This window comes from Pseudopipra pipra, chromosome 2 (genome assembly GCF_036250125.1).
Source record: "Pseudopipra pipra isolate bDixPip1 chromosome 2, bDixPip1.hap1, whole genome shotgun sequence".
In the NCBI taxonomy this organism is placed as follows: domain Eukaryota; kingdom Metazoa; phylum Chordata; class Aves; order Passeriformes; family Pipridae; genus Pseudopipra; species Pseudopipra pipra.
The window spans coordinates 83556539-83575631 of NC_087550.1; the positions used below are offsets into that span (position 1 = coordinate 83556539).

Here is a 19093-nt window from a genome sequence, read left to right on the forward strand (position 1 = left end):
TGCTCTTGTGAGACCCCACGTGGAATGCTGTGTCCAGCTCTTGGTTCCTCAGCACGGGAAGGACATCGAGCTGTCAAAGTGAGTTCGGAGGAGGGCCACCAAGTTGATTAGAAGGATGGAGCACCTCTCCGATGAGGAAATGATGAGAGAATTAGGTTTGTCCAGCCTTGAAAAGAGAAGGCTCTGGAGTGACCTAATTGTGGCCTTCCAGTACCTGAAGGGAGCCAACAAGAAAGATAGAGAGGGACTTATAAGAGCATCTAGTGATAGGACAAGGGGGAATGGCTTAAAATTGAAACAAAGTAGGTTTAGATTAGATCTTAGGATGAAGTTCTTTGCTGTGAGGGTGGTGAGGAACTGGAACAGATTAACCAGAGAAGTTGTTCCATTCCTGGAAGTGTTCAAGGCCAGGGTGGATGAAGCTCTGAACAACCTGATCTAGTGAGTGGTGGCCCTGCCCATGGCAAGGGGGTTGGAACCAGATGATCTTTAAAGGCCTTTCCAACTGGGCCATTCTATGATTCTATGAAATAAAACCTAAACCAAAGGCAGGGGCCTTGCTGTCTGTTAAAAAGATCATGTACAGGTAGATAAAGTTTTGAGAAAATACTGAACCACTGGCTAAACAAAAATTATTTTCTCCAAAGTTATTGAACATGCCTGAGCTTTAAATCTTTTGTTGGACCCTATTCAGGGTCTTCATTTTAGACTTTATACAGAGTTCTGTCTCTGTAAGTAGATAAGGAAGATACACTGATTATTTTCTGGAATTGTTTTGAAAACATTGATGTGATTAATTTGTTATGCTTCAGCTTGGACGAAGACAGAATAACTCTCGTAAGTCTTGGAAAAACAGCAATTTTTCTTTCTCTGAAAGCAATACAGCTAAAGAGCAGACTTGGTTTTATTGTGTTACAGAACATGGTTTCACTCCTAATTGGAGATACATATGTAATAATCTGAAGCAATGAGCTGAATAATGCAAAACTACAAGGTGGCTGTATGTTCACATACCAGGTTTAGAGAGCTGTTGCCTCTAGGAACTAAGCAACTAAGGAACAGATTTTGCTTCTTAAAGACAGAAAGAAAGGAAGTTCTACAGCTGGTTTGCATTACACTTAATGTCTGGTGTGGGCTAATTATGTACAAAAATTCAAAGGGAAAGGTCAGACAGAAAACCCTTTCCTTTCTGTCCTTTAGGACTCAGGAACAGCATAGCAATCAGATATAGCTATGAAGAAATAATGTTATAATTTGAAAATACTTGGATCCTTGTCCTGTTCCCTCTATTGAAGGTCTCCAGATTGTAGCAGCAGCAGCAGAGTGGCCACTCCCACATGAAAGGCCATGGGTCTGTGTTTATTTCGTTACCATACAAATGCATTTGTAGCCCATCTGTGCAAAATCGGTGAAGTTGCATAGTGTCAAAGAGGTGGAGAAATGCAGTACTCGGTGCTGCTGGATAGCAAAGCCAGTGAGACTGTAAGAGAAGTGAGCTACAGCTGTATGACAGAGCTTGTTTTTCCCTGAGCAGTAAGAAGGAATTGCTATAACATCACGGGGTTGGAGGGGTGGAAGGGAAGGAGGCTGTTATTAAGCTGCTGTAGTATATAAATCATGTGTTTTCTTTTTATATTTTATATGGTTTTAAAATTATTTTCTATGTCTTGTTGGCATTACTTATAGTAATTGCTTTTCCTTCCTGTGTCATTTCCTATTCTCTTTGAAAACACTGTAATAACCATGTGAAAAGTGACAATGACTGCAAGTCAGCTGTAGGTTTACTATGTGTAGTATGCATACCAGATTTGGACCCAAATTTTCTAGATGCCTAGAGAAATAAGATCTTGCAAGGAATAAATCGAGGCTGGCATATCTAAAATGTGCAGAGACAATTGTGTTGTCCTAGGCAATTTTGAAATTGTGAGGCAAAGACAAAAAAATACACTTTTTGCTTCAGAAAAATCTCAGAGCATTTTTTTTTCCCTTTTAACAAAGTAATTTATCAAATAAGGCTTTAATTGTTTGTATAAAACATACTTTACTTGCAAGGTATTCAACAGCTTCCTGGAAGTTAAAATAATAGGATGTAAGATACACAGCCACAGGAGTGGAGTATCCAAAAATAGAGTGCTTTTTGGATCCATATATGAGGAAGAACTTGCCTGGATTTACTACAGTGTAAATTGTAGTTGATGAAAGAATGAAAGCACTAATTAAGTGTCCTTGAAGGGAATGTGTACTGTTTCAGAGGGATATCTATGAATGTTCTTAATAGAGATCTCTGTAATAGCAGAAAACTGTAATACATGATTTATTCTGATCTCCCCCAAAACAGTCCTCCCATTTTGTCCATCTTCAGAAAGGACTTGAAACTAAATGTGCTTCAGATGGAACCCTTGCTTATTCTTTGCTCCTCTATCTGTTCTGCACTGTCTTGTGCAGAAGCACAAGAAGCTGTGCAGAACACAGCTGTTGTGGTCTTTTTATTGTAATTACTGCAGGGACTATTTTGTGGCTACTTCAGAAGTATATGAGGCTGGACCCTTCCCACTGGAGGTGTACTTTTAGTGTAGCCTTTGACATTTGCCTGGATCTCTGGGTTGCAGCATCTGCACAGCCTCCTTTTTAAAATAAGAACATTTGTTTTTAAGTAAACTTTCATGTTTCTTCAGTAAATTGGGTTTTTACTCAAGCCCTCATATTAATATCATCTGCTTCTCTTTTGTACATTAAACTTCATCATGGGATTTTCCTCCCTCACAACGAAGATGCTTTTGTGATTAAAGTACGTTGCTGGATTTCAGGAAATCAATAATTCAGTTTGTGGTTCAACCACAAATTTCCTGTGTGATTGGTTGCTATCTCTGCCTTGGTTCCCCACAGATGTAGTGCTGATCTTTTATAAATTTGCAGGTTACCAGGACCCATCTTGATCATTTCATTTAATACTCTGCATAACAGAATGAAAAAAAATAATTGCTTCCATAAAGTTAAAAGGTGTTCTTCTGCTGTAATATCTTGGAAAGTTTAACCAGCCTTAATTTCCCTGGGTTGTAGTGAAATATTCTCACCTGTTAGACTCTTCAGTGGCAATGTGTTGGGTTTTCTTTTTTATTTATTTATTATTTTGAGTTTTACCTAAAAGTTTGCTCTTTTTCTCAAAAGTAAAAGACTTGATTAAGTAGAACTCTTAGACTAGCCAAGACATTTCTTAATAGTTTTCCTTAGCTAAATTAATGAGGTCTCTTAGTCAGTCAGCCTAAGTGTTCAACATAGCTCATCCTTTCAGTTAAGGAGGCACTGTGGTTGGATTCACTATGTGTCCATGGATCATGTACTGTGCATCCAAAATAGGACCATATTTCCAGAATATTTTTATTGTAAGGGTTTATTCTTATTTGCTTGCAGAGATAGATGGGTTTCTCCAGTTTAATGCAGTGACATTTTCTTTTCTAGAAATAGTTTGGAAAATGCTGCTTTGAACTGGTCTTGAGGCAGGCCCTAAGGTTCTTCTGCATGCATGTGTCTTGAGTCAAAAACTGTTAATATGGTACAAACTTCTGCAAAAGGATTTTCAGGAAAGCTGGCCAGTAGAAGCAGGCTGCTAACCACAAACTGAATGCCCTTTCCATTATGAGTTCTTCAGGCCTCCTATATTCATTTGGGTTTTTGTTGTGAACCCTTTTCACTGTTCAGTGTTTTCAGCCTTAGCTATATGTAAATAGTTTTGTCAGTATAAAAGCATGATACCGCTTTTTTTTTTGCTTATTATTTTGCCCCAGAATATATTTCCAAATAGTACACCTCTGTTTCAATAAGAATATTCCACTGAGAGCTTGTGTTCAGCTGAAGTCAACACCCTCCCATGTCTCCTAATGGGAGGCTAATCTGAGCACTCCTTAGTCCTCTAAGTCATATCTTAGTTTAAAACACAGCAAAAATGGCACATACGGTAATCTTACTCACTTGGTTTAAGCAGGCTAAGGACTACTTTGCAGCTCTACCAACAAGAGGAATCAAAAGGAGAGTGTGTTATGACAAAACATAGTGACAAGCATTGAGCACTGATTCTTCTAGGCTCTGCAACTAGCATGAGGGTTTTGTTTGGTTTAGGGTTTGGTTTTTTGTTGTTTTTTTTTTTTTAAAGTCATTTTTGTGATTTACTTTAATGCAATTAGCATCTGCAACTAACTGAAGCTTCATTCAAGTATATTGAAACAGAAGTTGTTCAACTTAGTTTATTTCTAGGCAGTTCATGTTGTTTTTCATTATTGATCCCTTACTGCCATTATTTATTGTTCCACTATGATTTTGTCATCACAGAAGTTGTCAGAAGTTACGTTTTCTTTCAAATCACATAACTGCTTATGAATCTACAGAACAATACAAGGCTGCCAACAGAGTGATCCCTTTGATGCTGAACTACAATATCTACCGAATTTAACAATTTACCATATGTGGGCTATTGTGATTTTCCTCATCTCCCCTTTGAAATTCTCATTGATCAAAATGATAAGCAAGATGAAGCCAGATGTCTTACAGAAGTCCTCTGTGTCACCACAATTATTTTGTCAGCCCAAATAATGACCCCATTTAAAGAAGGTGTGGAGGCTGGGAACAGCCTATTTTCTCTAGAAGTGACTAGAGTGCTGCTATTTATGTATCTGTCTGTTATTTTCTGATATGTTAATGCCTGCAGAGACCTCACTGGCCGTTTGTTTCTCAGTATTCCTGAATAGCTAGTTATAACTTTCATCCTCTCAGTTTCATTTTCTAAAATAGCACATCTTTTCCAACTGTCATATTTCTTTTTTTTATTTTTGGAACAGTCAATACTAGGCTGGTAATGTTTTGATGTCTAGGGATGCTTCAAGGCATGTCTGCTTAGTTCTAATAAGTGCTTATTCTGTTAAAAAACAACTGTGTTAGTTCATCTTAAATTTCTTTCAAAATGCGGCCCATTTACACCTTAATTTAGCCTTGAAAATAGGCACAGAATGGTATGGTATTCTGCTTATTCCACCCTACACTGATTTCTTTATACTTTGTCGCAGTATGTAGATGGCTTCTAAGAGCACACTAAGATACATTGTATATTTTTTTCCTCTGCATTTAGGAACGGATTTACTCATCTGTGCAGGATAAGCGTGGTGGTATTTTGCTATAGGTGGCAAAATAAGGAAAAGAGTGCCCTGCATCACAGTGGAAGATGATAAAGCTTATAATCATCCTAAATTTCTCATAGCCTTAAGAAACAGAAACAGGAGAGGCTACAGAAGTTGTTTCTGTATTGTTGTTCCTTCTTCCTTCTCCTTCCCAACAGAATTAACTTGATCTGAACTACTCTGGTAGGTGTTGCTATCAGGATTCACTACAGAGTGTTTGGACTGATCTGTAGAAGTTCTCTCTTTTGCACAGATAAACTTTACTCACGTGGTAACAGGTTGACCTGTTGATTTTAGCCCTAATTGTGATGCTGTTTGATCTTTTTTTTCTGTCTTGGAACACTGGAACTTTTAACAAAGGGGTAAAAGTTGAATTTTGTGTGAGAAGAAAATACGTAAAACATATAAACATGTTTGGAATATTTAGGTACCCTTGCTACTGCAGAAAAGAAAGGGATTCCTAATGAAGGGTTTTAAGAGGAAAGGACTTGTAAAATCTTGAAACTATGAACTTAGACCAGACATTCAGGATTCATCTGAAAAATGTTAGCATGCATGTTTAAAGTTTTAGTCTGTGTTTCATTTTTAAATTTTCTAAATATCATTTTTTCTATACCTCTCTGCTCTTTCCCTCCATTCTTATTTCCCATCTCTTATTCTTTTCCTTCATCTCGTTTTCACCTCTTCTAGTTCCCCCCTGCCAAGTTTCCTCTCCCTGCTTCTCTCTGTCCCCTTTTGCATTAATCCAGGTCCTTGAATTCTGTAGAGAAACTGTATTTATTAGATAAATTTAATAAAATATCGTCCCTTTTCAAGTTAGTTAGATGAACTGAACTGCAGAATCTGCAGCTACATACAGTTGAGAGACCAGTAATTGATGACTCATACCTGGGAATATTTTTCACTATTGTGTTTTGGAAACCACAAAAAAATTTTTTTTAATAATTTTTCTCCTCTGTAGGCACATTGGCACTTTAGATATGAATATATATATGGTAATATATGTGATATAATGTATATACACTGTAGATCTTCATGTACACAGAGGCACATATCTGTAATACATGTATGCCTTTTAAGTAGCACTGGATGATATGTTGCCAGGAAACTTTATATAGTTTCTGTATTTCTAGATAAGGCTCTAAAATTACCAGTGGTACTGGCTGTGCCTAAATTTAAAGATTATGGGAAATGGTTATAGCAAGCTGCCACATAAATAAATAATTGAAAGTGAAAGGAGGAAGGTAGATTCATGAGAAAGCATTCCTTTCCAAAATGCAGCACAGAGAGATGAAAACAAATTGAAGACTGAATCTTAGATGTTCACTCTGTACATTAAGTTTAATGGTGCTATCGACAGCTTCATATGACAGGAAATGATCTGGGCGTTTTGTTCACTTATTCTGGATGCCCTTAGTTTCAGAGAGCAACTGGTAACATGGATTGCACCTCGGAAGGGGACAGCTGAACTCTCCCTCTGGCTTTAGTAAGGAAAAAGCAGCGATGAAATCCGTGGACTATGTGCACGTCATCCAACAGAAGGATACCGCCTCCTCTCCTTCTGCCCCCCCTGGTGCTGTTTCAGGCACCACAGGACTTTTTTCTGTCACATTCCTGTGGCTCGCAATGCTCCTGTCCTCTTGTCTTGCAGCAGTGTCTCTTTACCATGTTATCACCCTGAAAACAGAACTAGAAGCTCTGCGCAGTGAGCTAATCTACAGGCTCCAGGCAAGGTCTCCGCTAGACCAGCCACCCGTGTCCCCTGAGGAAAATAAAGCAGGTACCCCTGTTTCTTCCTTCCTGCAAGTGTCTGCAGCTGGCACCAGGCAGGTAAGCTGGAGGGGTGGTTTCTAGCTTGCAGGGGATGAATAAATGTGGGGCTGTTTCACTGACTGTTGCTTCTCCTTGTTAGGAGAACGGGCTTCCTGATAGCTTGCAAAAGGAAATCTGGAATGGAAGTAGAAACAGGGGCAGACGGTCTGTTGTCCACACAGAAGAAAAAGGTAAATAGCATCTGGTGGAATGGGTTGGGATGCCACAGTTGGATACTGTTTTGAGAAAAGCAGCAGTGTCTTCTCCTGTCAGTATCCATGCTCCCAGAGCCCATTCTGACTTTCAAAATTATTGCTGAATGAATGGATTTAACAATAGGCATATTCTTTTAATGGTTACCATATAGAATAACAGAATGTTTTGAGTTGGAACGGACCTTTAAAGGCCATCTAGTCCAACCCCTCTGCAATGATTTGGGACATACTGTTTAAGGTACTGGTATTCATGCCATCTGCATTTCAATTGTTCAGTTCTCTCTGATCAATAGTAGGGAGGGAAATCTATTATTCAAAATGCCAACTCACTTTTCTGGGAAACATGCTCATCCTAAAAGAGAGAAGTAATAAGAAATTTAGGGAAGTAGGAGCTTTCAAAGAGAAAGATTGGCTTGTACCTGACAAAAGAGACAGACTACAAGGAATTCAGAAGTTTAGCATTATTTCTACATTAAAACAACCTATTAATATAATTAGAAAAATGAATAAAAGAATGCCTATTCAGTAGGATTTTTTTTCTCTCGTGGCCTTTATAAAAGTTTCTGCAGAGAACACTGAAGACTGTGCTCCATAAAAGACCTCTGATGTGTATTATAATGTTGACATATTAATGGGATGTATTTGTTTCCTTTAGGGATAAAATGTCTACATTTCTTTATTTTTCCAAACACAATGATGCCTTATAGGATGAAATGCAGAATTTTATTGTAACAGTCTGCACACATACTCTAACTGCACTGAGTAACTAAAAATATTCCTGAGTTGCTAAAAAAATTCACTCCTATTATGTATACTTTTTTATTGTTTTAACTGATGAAAGCTAATATCTTAAGTTATTGAGAGATGATGTTGAAATGGAGTGATTTGTAGGCAAAGACTAAATGAAATTTGAGTTCTAGGGTATAATCACTCTACTTACTTCCAATATTCTCAAAAGAGAACATTCATTTAGGACATCACCTAAAACCCACACGTTTATATGGGATTTTTTCTACTTCATTAGTAATCTTTTGTTCAGGGGCTTGACTAAGACAGATTTCGCAAACTGGACTGAGGACATGATTGCTTAAATTGTATTTCTTGTAGCTTGCTTCCTTTCATGGGAACCACAGAGTTTCCCTGTTCTCCCCACCCTAGCAACTCCCAAATAAAAAAAAGTGATCTAAATTACAAGTATCATAAGAAACAAAGAGACATCTTTTTTAAAATGAATGTTACAGCATCAGTACTGTGCAAGTGATCCAGTTTCCTTCACAGTAGCTTTCACCTTTATTCTTATTGCTATTTGAGGGTGTAGGTGGGTGAAGAGGGTTTGGGGCTCCTTGACTGCGCTTCTAAGTAGACTTACGATTCTTCTCATCATGTAGCCACCTTTGATTATACCTATTTACCTTTATTCACATAAAATTATAATTAAGCTACTTATTTTTGTAAGCTTTTTTTTAAGATGGCTTTAAAATTGTTTAGAATGGATGACAGAAAGCACAGAATATGAACATCCATTTAAAAGGGAAAAACTACATAGTTTGATCTACTACAAAACTGTTTTCTAACATGAACCTTATATTTTTGTATATAAAAAAGAAAAAGTAAATTGCAAATCTTGCATTTATATCAAAGGTAATCTGTTAGGGTTACCTTTATGCCTGCTCTAATTACAACAAATTTAGCTTTGTCAGAGTTCAGTAAGATGTTAAATTTTCTCAGATCAGATTTCACTGATGACCATGAACCTATTAGTCAATGTTAAATTTTGCCTTAACAGAGTGAGTTAAATAAGAGAACATGGTGTTGTTCATGGTGCTGAATCCAGTCTATTGCTTGGTCATGTACACAGAACTACTGGCCCTGTATTTTAATCTTTTGACATCCATATCTGAGTACTGGAATCCCAGCAGCCTCGAAATTGTCCTGCAGATGTGCGGCGCTCATAAATTAAGGTGTTGAGTGAGATGCTTTTTCTTGTCCTGTTTCTGTTTGCTTCAACGAGGTCTCAAAGTAGAGTCTGATCCCATAATTAATTGTCGACCCATCATTTTACTTTTACAGAGAACAATTCCTTAGAAAGATAATATTTGAAAACATTACTGATATACAATTTCTTCTCTTGTGCTTAAACAGAGAGCAGAAGTAAAATACAGGACTATTATTTTGTTTATAAATAAAGTTGTGATTCAATTATGTTTTCTTTCTAGACTTTAATTAATAAATTCCAGGAATGGATACCCCACTATTTTTTTAGGCTCAGCACAGCCCTTCTTGAACCTATGGAATTACCATTTTAATTTTTTTCTACTTTTTGATGTTGTGTGCATAAAAGCGGTCATAAATTAGCATTTTCATTAAAACGACAACTGAATGAAAGTGGATCTAACCCAATCTTGTTCTTTCATGTTTTTATAGGGTAGGCATTTGTGTGTATTCATGCATGAAACCATTAGCCATCCGTAGTTACACATTTTGTGCCTTGAGAAAATTTCCAGCTCAAGTAAGTTAGAGAGAAGGGTTTCAAGCATCAATTCCAAATAAAGCTGCACAGTTAGCAGTCAGAACCAGAGTTCTTGATACAATGAGTAGGAGTTAATGGGTAATTTTGAAAGGTATATATTATTAATATGCAGGCAGATAGACCTTTTAACCAATTCTGGCAAATATCAGGACACATAAAAACAGATATAATTTTTCTTTTTTATTGTTTTTCTTTGTCAATTCTGCCCGTAGAGGAAAATCATTGCACAACAAAACCTCTCCTGAATTTTATACCCTATTCACAATTATTGATTGCCTTGCTTGTATGTTTCTCTCTAAGCTGCATGTGCACTTGAGTCCAGGAAAAAGATACAGGTTCCATTGCCTAAGCCACTTCAGCGTACGAACGTGAAGTTTCATTTACACACTCCCTCAGTGCCCCATTCTGGTCATTATCGTGAGATTCCAATTCCTGTGACCTAGGGAGGTGAGAATAAGGTCTCCTGTAAGCTCAAGTGCAGGTGATCAGATTGGAGCCCCCGTGGACTACATTTACTTTGGTGTATTGAGGTTGCCCATCTCAACAGTCTCATTGCGTAGATGCAAAGAGCTGAGAAGCAATTCTATGTAATTCCACAGAGCAGTGAGGCAGGTTAACCTGGCATGTGTCTTGGCTCTATTTTTTTTTTTTACTACCAATTCCCAGATTCTACTCCAATATCAGTTGTAACCATGGGAAATAACTATTGCCTTGCAAGCATGGTGTATAAGTTGTGAGAATTTTGCCGTTGTTCTTGATATAATTGCTGTACATTTGGTACATTTGTTGATTAGAAGTGTTTTGACTCTGTATGTTGTTGCTTTAGATATCTGTGACAGAGGGATAGCAAGAACTTATACAAGTAGTACTTGACTTTAGTGATCTTTGAAGTGAGGCGTAACCTTTCGTTACCAGCCTAAAAATATGCCACAGATAAAATTCCCTTACCAAATATTCACAATACTTCTTATTTTATTGTTTGAAGAGAGGAAATATAAAAGTTCTCTTAAAAAAAAAAAAGAAAGGCCTACTTCTTGAAAATATATGTTATTCTTATTTGTTTCTGCTGACAACAGTCTAATTCAAAAGGAAGTAGACCCTTCTATGCAAAAGGGTATAAAATTATTTGATGCAATGCCTGCAGTTTTACATGAAGAATTTCACTGAATGAATGACTGAATGAATCAGTGCTGTGTATAATGCAGAACACTGTGCAATCAAAAATACATAAAATAGACTCTTAATTTTTAAAAACAATATTCTGCTTTGCACTGTATAATAGAAGTCTACATAAAGTATTCTTAATTCCTAGTAAACTATTTCCTTGTTTTTCTAACTGTAACATGTTACTGGCAATTCTGTTAAAGTCAAAATAATGGTACCAATACTTCAAAGATATTTGTTAGATCTGAGTCCTACCTGCAACCACGATTCAGCCATTTTAATGCAGGGACTGATTGAATCCATGATTAATGCTATATAAAAACTTGCCAGTTAAAAGGCAACAAATTAACCAGTTTTCCTGGTTTCTACTGGGATAGAGTTCATGAATACCAGTGTATAAAAATGCATAAGCAAAAACCAAAAGAAGATCTCTTGTGATGAGAAATGAAGAATTGCAAATGGTTCAAGAACATGCTTATCACTTCTATGGTAAATTATCTAGTGTTTTGAGAAGTCTACAGAGAACAGATCTAGACCAAAGAAGGAACCTAAATAAGCAGGTCTGGGTTTTAGTGGTTTTTTTTTTCAAGGTCAGGGTTTTTCCTGGGTTTTATTTCAGCAAAAATTGAAACAGATGTCTCAGGCCTCAGATATCAAAACTTTAAATTTTATGCATGAGCTCTCAAATAGTAAACTTGAAATTTTGTTTGGATGGATCATAAAGTGAGATTGCAAAATATTAAAATGATTATGCAAGTTAAATAACAAGAAAAATTGCATGTAAGGACGAACTTGATTTTACCAATATAAGGTCTTAAATCATGCAGATATGCAGAAAGCTGTCCTGCTGCAAAAGCTAGTGCCTTTTTTTAAACTGTGGCTACATTGCTCAACCAGTAGAGAACACATCCTTTCATGTGCTGTCTGTGGTTTATAAAGGCATCTGGACCTACTAACTTTTTCAGAATTGGCTGTTCTGTTCATGGAATTAGACAGACTCTGAAATGTACTTCTGCCAACTGCAGCCTGCAGAGCAATTAAAATCAGGAAAAAAAAGAATGTTCATCGAAGCAAAGCTATTATACAAATTCACAAGAGGATGGGGCATGCTTTATAGTTCTAGGTACACTTTTATACAGTTATACCTCATGGTGACACTCAGTCTACATATTTTTACACACTTACAAGATGTATTTTACAAATCCTGTATTCTGCTTTCTTTATTAATTATTCAAAAACCCTTTAGACTATGAAGATTCTGCTCAGGTTTGATATACACAGGGCTGAACGACATTCAGATAGAGCTTTTGAGTTATTCTGCTCAGTACCGAATTTCAATTCAATATTCAATGTGTATTTGTAATACATATATTCTTCATATTGCACTTAAGGTGAGATTAGGGTCCTTGTTGGAATAGAATTGCTAGCATTTCTTAAAAACATTAATTTTTTACTGAAAATCCCTGTTAATTTACCCAGAAAATATTCTATCCATATTCTTTCCTTAATAGTAGTGTTGTTTTCTCTGAATTAGTTTTAATTAATTGCTTGATTTTAAGCATGTATGTAGTTCCACTGAGGTCAAAGTGAAGTACTTGTATATACTGGAAATAGTTATGTGTCAGTCTTGGCTTCTGAACATATTTTTTAAGCATGTTGTTGTTCAATATCTCAGGAACTTTTTTAGATATTATTTATCCTTTGTACCTTTAGGTAAAAAATGGCCACTGTCCTAGTTTCTGTTTCCTTATTGTCATGAATGACACTGTAGCATCCATTTTTCTTCATGAAAAACAAGCTTACTATATTCTGTGGAGCCTTATTCCTATCTGCATATATTAAAGAAAAAGAGACAGATTTTTTTTAGAGAATATCTCTAGATCTGATATCTGTAGAATAAAGCAGTTGGTATGTGTTTTAAAACGATGGAGATGATCTCAAACTGTACTGATCTTGCCCATTTTAATTACTGTGTAGTTCTCAGCCATGCTGACTACTATTTCAGTGCTGCAAACAGCTGAAATATAAATTCAGAGTTGCAAACTGTGAATTAGGATAGTTTCAAAAATGCCCATCAAGTTTGCTCAGCAGGCTTAACAAGAGTTGCTAAAGTAGCCAAACTTTTACTTCTTGTAGACAATACTCATTGGTATCCAGCTGGATAGCAGCTGGTTAGTGTGTATCATCACAAATCCTCTCTTGTTTAGATAGTGGAAAATCCAGTGGCCACACTAATGATTTATTTCAAAAGCAGGAATTAGAATTTGCATTTAGCTTGCTGAAATACTATGGAATGGGCAAATTTCATTCTCTAGGAAGTAATTTTGTTCCAAAGGAGAGTGTATTAATACTTTGCAAAGTGAATTGCCTGATGTGCTGTGTTGTGTGTGTGCAGAAAATCACATTTTGATTTTATTTGGAAGCTTCTTTTCTGGAAAATTCTTTTGCTCTCAAGTTCAATAGAAAAATGAACTTTTTCAATTTTGTGTTGGCTTGGTTTTTCTATTCCTTACCAGAAAGCAGGTAATTCAGATGCCTTCAAATTCTTGGTTTGCAAAACTGTAGATTTTAGCACATCATTGGTTTGTTCATAGAACTCAAGGACACATTTCAGTGTAGGAAACAGAAGCTTGGAGGATAGCATTCCTGTTAACATAAGTAGGGCTTACAGGTTGTGTGATCATTGGGACATTGAAGCATTCCCAGATGTGCCCTTGAATCTCTGTGTGCTGCCAGCTGGCACTGCTGAGTGCTGGTGAGCATCCAGCCCTCTTCTGCTGTTTTCAAGCAGGACCCCTTAAAAAGGAGATAGTTACACAGAGAGGCTGCTTTCTACCCAAATTCTCACTACCTGCTGTGCAGCAAGAAGTTTGTCCTACTGGACACTTAGTAGACACAGTAGACGCAGGATCCCACTTATCCATGACATTTCCCATTATAGCAAGTGTGGCCAAATCTGACCCAGAACCTTCTTATCTGAAAAGAGGTAAACAAAATGGAGATTCAGAAAACCATGGCAGAATTTTCTTCTCTCAACTCTTAGTAAATTCATTTGATCTCTTTCAAGCATAGTAAATGTTGCTACTCCATTTTCCAAACTTCAAAGTAGCACAAGAACCAGATGTTTTGATTAAAATTTGCTCTAAGCAACTCTAACTCTTTTTATCCTATTCCCTGACATTTATACTTAGCAGATTTTTTACAAGATCTTTGTTTCACTTTGTTTCACTGTATTTTAATTTTCTGCAGTACTTTTCTCTGAAACTCCTAGTTTCTCTACAGTTTTGAGCAACATATTTTGACAGATACTAAGCTATTTGTTAAGTGTGCCTTAATTTACTAAGAGTCATATCTCTGTCTTCCCTCTCAGTCTTAGTATAGGTTGATTGAGTGTAGATATCTGAAAATATAATGAAAGTACATATATATGGATTTTGAGAATTTATTGTGAAAGTACCACGTAACCAGTATATATGACTAATATTTTACAGCAACTATAACTGGAAAGTAATTTCGTTAAATAATACAGTAAACATCATTAGAAAAGCTGCTACTTGTCATAGCTGGCAGGGTTGGGACTTTTTTTTGAGCTTTTGATTAGAAAACTAACAAGACTAGTTGATCTGATGATTTTTAGCTCATTTGACTTACTGCTACATCTTTTAATTATATTAGGACTAGATATTAAAACAAGCAAGTGTAACTTGTGCTGCTGTCTGAGGCCTCCCACTTAGCTGCCCGATCCCTGAAAGTTACCTAGTATGTGTTGTGATAGGAATTCTGGTTTTACACACTTGAGTGAGATCTGTATTAAAACCAGTAGATTTTGTTTTAAAATAAGTGGTGAGACTGAGAGATTTTTTTCATGTAGTTTCATAAGCTTAAGCTATTCTATTACTGATATATGTTTCTTTGATTTCTAAATGCTTTCACTTTCCAGTGCTGCAGGCCTGCTTGCAACTGATCGCTGACAGCAAAAGTGATATCCAACAGAAAGGTAAGAGTATGTTCCATAATTTGTAGCTAACTATTCCTTGGATTAACTGTTTCAACAAATTTTGTCTAACTTCAAAGCAGTAACTGAGTTTTGCCAGTTTATTTAAAAATAATTTTAAAAATCCCACCACCACCGAACAAACAAATCAAAAAACAAACAACAAAGAGGTCCCTGCATCTGGTAGGTCTCTGCATCTGGATAGCTCTTGCAAATAGCCTCTTTTCAGTGGGGAGATCCAGCTAGTGAGACTGGAAGTCTTGACTAGAAATCAGCTTTGTTAATTTTTGGCAGGCGAAAATGAAGAGATAACTTTTCTTTTTGATTACCCAGAATTATTGTTTCTTTTAGATGATTCAAGCATTGTCCCTTGGCTTCTGAGCTTTAAACGGGGAACAGCTCTGGAAGAACAAGGAAATAAAATAGTGATCAAGGAAACAGGTTATTTTTTCATATATGGCCAGGTGAGAAAGCTCAATTCACTTCAGCATCTGACTTTTGCAAGGGTTTTTTAATGCCTCCATACAATAAGTTTGAAGTCTACCTCTTCTTTCTGCAGGTTTTATATACGGATACAACATTTGCTATGGGACACCTAATACAGAGGAAGAAGGCTCACGTGTTTGGTGATGATCTCAGCTTGGTGACATTGTTTCGTTGCATCCAAAATATGCCACAGTCTTATCCAAATAATTCTTGCTATACTGCTGGTAAATACCTACATTTTCCTTTTCTTTGTTTGCAAATAAGCTGTATCAAATAGAATCTGTAGTGTTGGGTGATTGAAGAACAGGGACTGCATTCATGGATCTGGTTAACTGCAAAATTACAGATTATTTTCAAAAAATACGGTTTTATATAAAGTATCAGTAATCAGAGGGTATGTATCTAACTTGGTGATCTGAACAGCTTCATTCTTTCCATGGACTCTGTAATGTGGCTGGATACTTTGATGCTTTCAGGTAGATGCCTGAAGCAGAAAAAAGGAGTACATACTGTCCTTATTAATGAACTCAGTTTCACTTAAGAGTTGAATTCCACATTTAGTTATCCCAATAAAATATTTAGGAGCTATGTTCTGCTTTAAAATGTCATATATAAATTTTAGCCATCTAATCTTTGCATACCTCACTGTAGGATTTCTACTCCTTATAATGGCTATTGCATTTTTAATCTTTGGTTAGATGAAAAATAGGTAATTCCTATAAGGTGCTCTTTATGACTTCACAAACTAGAAACATCACAAGAAAGACCAAATAAAATATTTAATGCAAGTCTAGCAGGCTCAAAGATCAATATACATGTATATTCCTGCAGTAGCATTTAAGGAATTAGTATCAAGGCCTATAAAACCTCATTTGTCAGCTCTTATCTGTCTTTCCACCTTAATGGTGGATTTGAGGGTCTCCAATTATTTTCCAGCAACATTTTTTTTTTCAATGCTTTATGAAAAAGTGGGTGACACTGAATTGACTGTTGGCAAGTAATGGCATTAAACAAATGGTATGCAGCACAAAGCTAATTTTTTCCAAATAAAAATAAATTCCAAATAAATAAATACTTTGTCCTGGCAATTGATGCTCTTCAAACATTTCCTTTAATTTTCTGCCCCATCACGTGTACATTCTGGCATCATAACCACTTTCAGTTTCATCTGTGCTCTTATTTTACCCTTGTATTACTTCTGCCCTTTCTTGACTAGGATCTCTACTCTATCCTGCCACTTCATGGTTCTTGCTTCCCAAATTCCTACTGTTCCTTTTTCACCTGGAAAAACAGTTCTCACTGCTATCTTTGTGCTGTTGAGCACGTCTTGCAGCAGATGTTAGATGTGTTCTCAGCTCAGTGGCTGCAGCTTGAAGGGGAGATGCTTTCAGTTATCATATCAGCTGATGTGCAGCTGGCAGTAAGCAGACTTTTGTGCTCTGCAGTTGCAATGGATCAGCTGATGTCTGGTAACTTCATTAGATTGGTAAAGCTCATGAAACCTCCTCCAGAAGTGTGGGAATGGAGTGGTCTAGGACCAGTAATACTCGGTGCTGACCTTGCCTGACACAACACCATAACATGAGGAATCTGAGTACACCACTGATATAAATTTCTGGAACGTTTGCTTAAATTAACTGTGCTGAGTGCAGAGTGGAAATTAAGTCCAGCTTCATAGAGGATGTTAAGTGTCAGCTTTGGATAGGCTGTAAACTCTTAGTTTGTGCTTAAAGGTAAAAAAACACTCATCACATATAACAAACCATGCTTACATTTGAGAGATAACACATAATGACTTTTTGAATACTATTTATGAAAATAACGTATTTGAAATATTAACTTAAAAATATTCCAAATCCTTTTCCAGGCATTGCAAAATTAGAAGAAGGAGATGAACTTCAACTTACAATACCACGGAGAAGGGCCAAAATATCCTTGGATGGAGATGGTACTTTTTTTGGTGCAGTAAGACTCCTCTGAAGCCCTTAATTTCTGTTATTATGCTTAATGGAAATTTATTCTTTTCCTATGCCTTTGTCATAAAAAATACTGAGTTGTAATAAAGCTGCCAATTCAGTCTCTCCCCAGCCAGCACCAACTTCTGAGAACTTTTCTTCACTTTTATAAGCAAACCCAAAACAGGAAACACACCAGACAAACTTGTGATATAACCACCATGTGATTACCAGAAAGCCAATTTATTTCATACAATGGACAACTCTAGATAACAACTGTAAAGCAGTGAGGTTTTTGCTTTGAAACAATGTATTGTCCATAAGAAAAAAAAAAGGATGGAGTTGACATAAATAACAGCATGACCAGGACCATAGACTATCAAATTATTATCCATAATTGAAAAGGAAAACTAAAATACATGTTAGATTTTCATTATTTCATCAATAAAATATTTGAAATATGAAGGATGGGAAAGAAACATCATACGGTAGATTCCTTATCACAAAATGGAGATGTTAGGTGGGTTCTGGGTTTTGTTTTTCTTTTTTTCTTTGACACAAAGATTTTGGGGAAAGAAAAAATCTAAATGTATGGGATAATGTAAACAAATATACAGAATAGTAGCCACTGTCTCGCTTCTTCCCTGTGAACAAGAGATTTACTAAAATCTATTAGTATTTACTAATTAGAATTAATTGTAGTGGAGAAAGGACATGTAAGATGCTTCAACAGCTCAATCTTTAAAGCATTGCTACTCATCAAGGAATATGTGTACAATTCTATGTAAACAAGGCAGGAACAGAAAGAAATGCAGTGAAATTAGACACATTACAGTAGGTGGAATTGGATTTCTGGCTTCATCATTTCTGCAGTCATATATAGATGTGTATATATACATTTTATATAGATGTATTTGTATATATATGAACATATGTACACACACGTATGTCTTGGACATTTGAACATAGATAAAAGATAAAATTTAAATAGATAGAAGATAAAATTTTATCTTCTTTTGAATAGTTCATCCAATGGAAATATTACTTCATACATATTTCTTGTATTTCTCTTGCACCTTGCTATGATCCCTTCTATGCAACTTAGTAAAAAATAAAGTCCAATAGACCTGGAACCAGCCATGCAGTTAAGAAAATACATTTGTATCCGAGAAATCTGGTCTCAATCCTAGGTTAACTATAGGCTTTTTCTGCAGTTTTGAATATATTGCTCAATGCTGTTTCACCAAAATAATCAGACCTGTAGAAAAACTGAACAAGACATCCTTTTTCCTTTTCTTTTGTCTCCTTTGTTCAATAGATAGGATTTATGTCTTTTTTTTACCCCAAATATTGCATGGTCAAGATAATACAGTGGTAATAGTGTGGTCAAGACTTCTAGTAGCTATTATAATACAAACATTGAGTACTTGTTCCACTGATCTTTAAAGAATATTAAAGTGCTGTTGGAATAGATAAAATAATAACACTTCCTCTGTACTGTACTTCACTTGAAAATTTTTTTAGGATTTGAGAATTGTGTTATGTAAGTTTATTTAGTAAAGAAAAGATGCTTTGTATATTGCAGTCTCTTTGTCTGTTTTTATAAATCATGATTTGATTGAGTTCTCAGGGTGATAGACAATAAATAAAAGAGTTTTGGAGCATGGTATTATAGAGCATGGTAAACTAATGCAACAGTTAATTCAACTTTCTGGGCTTCAGGAAGACACTCGTGTATTGCATATGTGTATTGGATTACTACACTGGGA

General features: G+C 36.1%; 1 protein-coding gene across 1 annotated transcript; it reads left to right on the forward strand.

Moving 5' to 3' along the window:
- The first annotated feature begins 1692 nt into the window (after positions 1-1692).
- Positions 1693-18901, forward strand: TNFSF13B (TNF superfamily member 13b). Its single transcript, XM_064646153.1, has 6 exons — positions 1693-6998; positions 7081-7171; positions 14830-14886; positions 15235-15347; positions 15443-15593; positions 17237-18901. Exons 1-6 carry the CDS (start codon positions 6672-6674, stop codon positions 17347-17349), a joined length of 852 nt encoding a protein of 283 aa, XP_064502223.1. The 5' UTR covers positions 1693-6671; the 3' UTR covers positions 17350-18901.
- Positions 18902-19093: the final 192 nt, after the last annotated feature.

What these genes read in the sequence shown, in the direction of transcription:
- TNFSF13B (XM_064646153.1), top strand. Translation starts at nt 6,672, where the DNA reads ATGAAATCCGTGGACTATGTGCACGTCATCCAACAGAAGGATACCGCC. An exon ending in TGTCCACACAGAAGAAAAAG is followed by an intron (nt 7,172 to 14,829) that starts GTAAATAGCATC and finishes TTCACTTTCCAG; the next exon opens with TGCTGCAGGCCTGCTTGCAA. An exon ending in TAATTCTTGCTATACTGCTG is followed by an intron (nt 15,594 to 17,236) that starts GTAAATACCTAC and finishes ATCCTTTTCCAG; the next exon opens with GCATTGCAAAATTAGAAGAA.